We start from the raw sequence: 7585 nt of genomic DNA on the forward strand, positions 1-7585 counted from the left end.
TCTTATAATCTTTTAGGAGTTAGGTTTAAGAATTAGAAGGGGACTTTAATTATTACACCTAATCTACGGATTTCTCACCTCGGGAGGGGGTTTATCTAGTTAAGTGACCGACTTAATAACTCTAGAGACCGTAATTCAAGGAGGTCGATTTTGTTTTGGATCCCAAAATTCTACATCATTAGTCTGCTTTGTATCATATGTTTTTATGCTTCTTGTTATTTGTTTGTTTATTTTCTGTCTAGTTTAATAAACCAAACCTAAAAATCTCTGTGTCTCTAGATAGTATATGACGCTTAGTATATGGTAGTCAGTTGCAATCTTATTCTCTGTGTTCGATATCCCGGTACTGACCTTTAGCTATACTAGATCTACCATATATGCTTGCAGGTATTTTTAGTGCTAATAAATAGTGCATCACTATCACATATTAATTCCTGATGAAATTGAATTTGACATGACACTTCTACTGGACGTGACAATTCAATTTAAATTTTTATAACATCCTTGTCTCTCATCGTTGCCGACGAGACACCACCGGCTGGTTAACTCATCTATTCTTCCAACCACTTTCTTAACATTTCTTAAAACGCGTGCTGGAAAGAAATATAACTCCTATTCGCACACGGAGGGAGTACTTCCTTCATCCGCCAAAACATGACATGTTTTGTAATTTCGAGTTATCTGCCAGTTAAAGACACATCCTTCACGTGCGCACTGCAGTACTTGAGCCTTAGTTTAGCTAATTTGTACTTTGTCAGCCAAAACTAGACATGTTTTGCCGTTTCAGGTGGTCCGCCGTTTATAGACACGTTTAACTTTTTCCCATTTATTGCAAATAAACTCCATACCTGACTAACTCATTACACTCATTTCGGGCTTACCATTTCAAATTATGTAGATTAAGGATTTTAATAAGTCCTCTGTTACATGTTTAACTTTGATCCATGTTCACTGTACCAAATTGTTTCTTCTATTGTCTGTGAAAGAATATTTCATTTTGTCATTCAGGATGTTGTGATTTAAAGTTCCATTTATTATTATTATTTTCTGGTAAGTGGACCACATCATTCAACTAAATTATAAAATATATAAGTGGAGTCCACATTCTATAAACTTATTATTATTAATAAAGTCAAACAATTTCTTAAAAATCACGTCAAATTAAAATGAGACTATAAATGACAGACGGAAGGAGTATATAACTAGGTCCTCTTCACAAGTTGAGTTTATCCAATGCAAAGTATTAGACAAAATTAAACCGTGGCTTAAGGCATTAGGTTCAGCAATATATAGGAGTTTAAATCTTGAAACAAACAATTCCATGTGTTCCATTATTCAAGAATCACTTATGTTAACCTCGCTTCAACTTTACATTAAAATAAATAGTAAAGACAACGTTTAAAAATGTCAACTAGCTAGTTAGATAATGTCATATGCCAGCTACCTAGCAAATCAATACGCAGCATATAAAACAAAACTGCACCTTATATAATGTCAACTTGTGAGTTAGATGTGAGTGGTTAAGTTCGAGGCTACAGATCTCGGGTTTGAGTCCATCAGGATATACTCCCTCCGATCTATGTTAATAGAGTTATTTTACTATTTTGGAAAATTCCAAATTAACCGATCGTCATTACAATTTTTGACAAAAATTAATCATCTCATACTTTATTCTCTCAACATCTCTCTTAATTTATTCTCTCTCACTTATTCACCAGCCACTTAATATACTATTATTAATCTACATGTCGAAAAAAAACGCCTCAATTAACAAGGGACGGAGGAGGGAGTAACATTTAAATTTCTATGCATTTGCCTATCCAAAAAAAAGATTCGAATTTCTCTCAACACCATTTTCAGGCCATTTACATAATCTATGACATAAAATTTAACATTAAATCTTGAAGGATTTCGTTTATATATATGTACATTCTTGGCCGTCCATACGTACCTCTCTCATCTTAACCTAGCTAGCTGCATATCAATGGATACCTTAAGCCCATATCTTCTTGCTCTCCTTCTTCTTCCTCTCTCTATATACCTCATCTTTTCCATTCGCAAACGGGCCTCGGGGAAACTGAAAAACCCTCCTCCGGGCTCCATGGGTTGGCCGTTTCTCGGAGAAAACATGGAGCTCGACCGTTTAGGCTCAGAGAAGCTAGTGAAAGAGAGAATGCAGAAATACTCTCAAGATGCATTCAAAACCTCCTTGTTTGGAGAGAAAATAGCTGTGCTATGCGGTGCACAAGGCAACAAGTTCATCTTCAAGAACCAAAACGAACTCTTCACCCGGTGGTCGCTTCCTTCACTGGCAAAGGCTATATACCCGGATCTCGAAAAAACCAGGTGTCAAGAACCAAAGGCCTCCTTCGACAACTTCCAATACGACATCCTCAAGCCGGACGCCTTGAAGAAGTACGTGCCAGTGATGGACTCGTTAGCTCGTGAGCATCTTGAAACCGAATGGAGAGGTACATGCCTATGAGACTAATATAGTGCTTTCAGTTTTCTGTTTGTTGACACTGACGTGGGATAGTTGGTGATAGGAGGAGAGAGAGGCCTATGAGACTTATATAGTGGTTTCAGTTTTCTCTTGACACTGATGTGGGATAGTTATATGTTACTTTTCGTTTTTACTTGCCGTCAGGTAGCTCAGTGGTGGAGGCTCTTCCATCGACAAAGAAGTACGCCCTCTCGTTGGCGTGCATGAATTTTATGAACCGTGGGGGTTTGGGTCGGGCGAATTCTTGAAATCTTTATCTCTTCTGACTAAAGGGATCTTGTCTTTGCCGGTAAACTTGCCTGGGACGACCCTAAACCGCGCTGTGGGGGGAGGAAGAATTGTGCGCCACGAGCTGCTGAGGATCGTGCAGGAGAGGAGAAGGGAGATTAGGGCGGCCGAGAGCGAGGGAGAGGAACTTCTGTCGAAGATGGTGGCGGCAACAAATGCAGATGGGGAATATATGAGTGATAGCATGATTGTTAATGTCTTTATTGGTTTGCTTATTGGCGCCGAGTATGAACTCTCTTCATTGATCACTAATGTCATTTATTATCTTGCCGAGCTTCCCCACATTACCGATCGGGTTTTGGAAGGTATGTTTTAGTTAGGTTGACTAATGAATAAAATTGTGGTTTAAAATGGTTAATTAGAATGATAATTAACTCATTAATATTTGAGTCAAAACATGGTTGACTGTCAATATTTAATGTAATTGTTAATTATAAAACAAAACGTACTATATAGGATCAGAAACTAACATATTTGAGCAAATGTAGATATCCAATTTTAGATGTGACCTAAAATATTGATTTGGACTAGCAAACAATGATGAAAGATGACCATGGTACAAAAGTTCCCTCTATAATTTTTGTAGTAATGGAAGAAAAATAATATTGGTACAGAGCAAAGGGAGATTGCGAAATCGAAAGGCCCTAATGGGTTGCTGGCGATGGAGGATTTGGAGAAGATGAAGTATACGTGGAACGTCGTGCGCGAATGTATGAGGGTAACACCCCCTTCCATAGGAGGTATTTGTGAGAGCACTGTTGAATTCACCTATGCAGGTTTCACCATTCCTAAAGGATGGAAGGTGAGATTTATTTATGTGGAGTATGTATTATTTCCTTCGTCTATGATAAGTTTGACTTTTTGCCATAATTTCTTATAAATTTGCAATTTTTTGAAGACGAAAGGAGTACTTGTTTAGGTCAACTTCATTAGTAAATAATGAGAAAATTGTATATGTAATCAAGTACAAAACGAAGCATGCTAAAAATTACATACTAATAAAAATTATAGAAATAATACTCCCTCCGTCCCAAGGTATTAGACCAACTTTCCTTTTTGGGATGTCCCAACATATAAGACTCGTTTCCTTTTTTAGCAAAAAGCATTTATCTTATTTTATTCTCCACCTACTTTTTTCTCTCTTATCTCTCCTACTTTTTCCCTCTCTCATACTTTACTCTCTCCACTTTAACTATTTAAATATCAATTCCTTAAATCATGTGCCCAAAAGAAATGAGTCTAATACTCCGGGACGGAGGGAGTAGGATATATATCTAATTTATGTATGCGGTAATTAATTAATTTCAATGTTTTATGTAGGAGTATTCTTTAATTTAATATTTCTGTATGATATAAAATTAATTGCATATATAGTATACGGGTCCTATTCTAATGCTTATAGCACCCTAATCCAAAATCAAGACTAAATCTCCATCCTTGGATTTTAAAATGAGTAGATGAGATTAAAGCTCACAAATCTCAATAAATAGTAGACAAAATATCAACAAAAGGGTAATATCGTCATTATGTTATCATATGATAATTTTCGTGGGTGTTTTTTTATATCAACATTGTGTATTACAAATATCAACAATATGATATTAGAATATCAATACAAGGACAAGAAAATATCAACACATTTTTATTGAGATTGGACATGCATAATATTGAGATTTTGCCTACTATATTGAGATATTTTGTTGCATTTGTTGATAAAAACTGCTTATCAACATGTACGAAAATTGAAATATAATTTATCAAATTTCATCACCCGAACATCGTCGGAACATATGCAATTGAGATCTCGTTGGAATCCTTATCAAATTATCTTTAATTTGACATTAATACCCTTTTAATTTAATTAATAATTATTTAAATTTAAAATATATTACACTTGGCATTATATTAACTACAAGATCTTCTAATCTAATGGTTGAAAATTGGTCTCAATTTTGGATTGGTAATTAGTTAGCAATTGATTACATCCCTATAGTATACAACATATCGGATCAATTAATAGTCAAATCTGTCCGACTTATTAAACCATGAACCACCATAGCTTTTTTATGTTTGCTTATATGTCCAACTTTCAAAATACTCCATCCGTCAACGAAAAATAGAGCACTTTGTGAATGACACGGATTTTAATGTAGAATTGATAAAGTAAGAAAGAAGGAAAAAATATAAGAGAGAATGAAAAGAGTAAAAGAGAAGTAGTGTAAGTGGAATGTAGGATCAATATTATTAGTAAGAGAGAAGGGAAAAAAAGTAAGAGAGAAGTTATTGAAAATTTTCCTTTTTTGAACGTGCCTAATGTTTTGTGGACAACCAAAAATAACAAATCTGCCATATTTTTCGTGGACGAAGAGAGTATTTCAAAAACTCATTGCCATACACTCCCTTCATGAATAATTTTTTTGAGTGATTAAATATTTTAAATTCCATTCACGCTCATTATTCACCCAAAACCTAGCGCCTAATTATCTAATTACACAATATCCTTTTCTTTGGGCATTATTCACTCAAATCATAGCCAATGATTTGTTAAAACTCACGGCCTCCACTTCACATCTCATTTACATTAGATGAAGCAAGTACTTTACTTATCAAGAACAATCACATGAACTATGTAGGTATTGTGGACGCCTCATTCATCCCACATGAACCCTGATTACTTCCCGGAGCCGGAGAAGTTTGATCCATTGCGGTTTGAGGGGAGTGGTCCGGAACCTTACACGTACGTTCCGTTTGGAGGAGGACCTCGTATGTGCCCCGGGAGAAGCTATGTTAGGCTTGTAGTATTGGTGTTCACCCACAATTTGGTGACAAGGTTTAGACTTGAAAAGGTCATTCCAAATGAGAAGATGGTGTTCAATGTTTCTCCTGCACCAGCTCACGGCCTTCCCCTTCGCCTCCATCCTCATAAAAAATAGATCAATTTCTTCTCGGTCAATTGTCTTGAGTTACTATATTTTGTTTCTGTCGTTGATAAACACGGATTTTCCATGTGTTTAAGGCCTATATTTAGCTTGTTTTAAATGTCATTCAAGCAAACTATGTTCTTAAATTTCTTAAATTGCATATTTTATATTTTTGTTCTGTCTAAATTAATTTGACACCATTTACTTTTTAGTTTGTGAGATGATACATTTCTATATATTAAAAATTTATCTCTCCATTAATACACTAAACCACTTTTTCCCTCTACAATTAAATATTCAACTCTCTTTCTTTCTCTATTTAATACCTACATCCATCTTTTTCTCTCCAATTAAACACAATAGCCAACATCTTGTACCGAGTACCGACCAAGAAATATGTCATCTTAGACGGGGGAGTATATTTTGGTATTTTAACGTGGTTGTTAGAAAATGATTGAAAATAACTTAGAAAAAGGTATTACAAAATAGTCAAAACTAAAGTCTTGACCCAACGGAGGATCTCAGCGATCCGCCGACATCAAGTCAGCGGCCACTAAGCGCATGAGCGGGCGCCGAAGAAGAGACATCGATCAACGAGATTGACACAGATAATCTAGAGAACGCATTAGCGGGCGCCGAAGAAGAGAAATCGATCACCGAGACTGACACAGATACTCCAGAGAGCGCCCAGCGGTCCCGCCGAGGCCAAGTCAGCGGTCTACAGAGTTTATTAGGATGTGCAAAAGCCTTAGTTCGAGCCAGCTTTCTAGGAAATATTGAAGTTCAATCAATACTTAATGCATTCCATTATTTTCTTCTTCGAAAGAGCTTCACGTGGGTATATTGCATGTCTCAACCGGAGTTCTGTGAATAATGTTATGAATCTTATCATCATTCTACGAAAATTAGGCGGAAATTCAGGAAGGAAAGAAACTCTTGTCTTGTGATGCCAAATCACTTTTATTCCTTGTAGGATTTAATTTTACTATGTTTAAATATTTTTCAAGCCTATATATACCATATAATATAATTCATAATATACACATCTAGGGGAGCTTCCAAAGGTCCTTCCTTTCTGATCCAAACCCTAATTCTTCCTATCTCATAGTATTTCACAAATAAAACTTGTACGATGCAACTGTTCTGAATAAAATTTTAAAATGGCTAGGCAATACAAATTAGCTAAACTGATGCACGCGTTTAGGTGAGATGTGTCTTTCGATTATCACTAATTTTGATATATTATAATTATTTTATTTGTGTCAAATGTAATCATAAGGGATTGAATTTTTTAAAGTCATTTTCAATTGGAATTTAAAGTTAAGTTATATATCAAACTTAAGTTTTAATCCTAACGAGTATCTTACCCGTGGTATGCACGGCACAAAAATAATTTTTAAATATATAAAATAATACAGAAAAAAATTATTTATTAGAATTTGTACTGATTTAAAGTTGTTGGATATCTAATAATAAAATGCAATTCTAGAAAATATATAAAAGTTAGAACCTTGCAAGTAAAAGAAATAATTTTTTATTTGTGTTTTTACAATTAATATTGCATCTCGGATGGGTGTATTGTGTTTTGTAGGTTTTTATTTTATTTGTAACTTTCTTCTTCTATTTTCCAGTGAAGCTATTTTTTTGTTGTTTTCAAGTACATTTATATCCAATATGTTTTATTCACTTAAAAATATTAAACTATTTTATTAACTAATAGCTAAATTAAAAATTAGTCTTACTGACAAGTCTACTTAAAAATGATTCGGCAACTACATTAGTAAACAACGCCACACAATGATTAAATATATATGCAACAACACTAATATACAACAAAATAATAATAAATTTGGTTAAATTTACTTTATTTTAT

The 7585-nt window shown here is 34.6% G+C and overlaps 1 protein-coding gene and 1 pseudogene across 1 annotated transcript; both read left to right on the forward strand.

The window, feature by feature from the left end:
• The first annotated feature begins 1984 nt into the window (after positions 1-1984).
• LOC125206063 (beta-amyrin 6-beta-monooxygenase pseudogene) lies at positions 1985-3107 on the forward strand (annotated as a pseudogene).
• A 348-nt stretch (positions 3108-3455) lies between these two features.
• Positions 3456-5724, forward strand: LOC148923714 (Cytochrome P450 superfamily protein). Its single transcript, XM_089059938.1, has 2 exons — positions 3456-3593; positions 5425-5724. The coding sequence occupies exons 1-2, from the start codon at positions 3471-3473 to the stop codon at positions 5722-5724; spliced, it is 423 nt and encodes a 140-aa protein (XP_088916064.1). The 5' UTR covers positions 3456-3470.
• Positions 5725-7585: the final 1861 nt, after the last annotated feature.

The sequence above is a fragment of the Salvia hispanica genome, chromosome 6, assembly GCF_029641045.1.
Source record: "Salvia hispanica isolate PSC_SH4W2 chromosome 6, Shi_PSC_v1, whole genome shotgun sequence".
NCBI lineage: Eukaryota > Viridiplantae > Streptophyta > Magnoliopsida > Lamiales > Lamiaceae > Salvia > Salvia hispanica.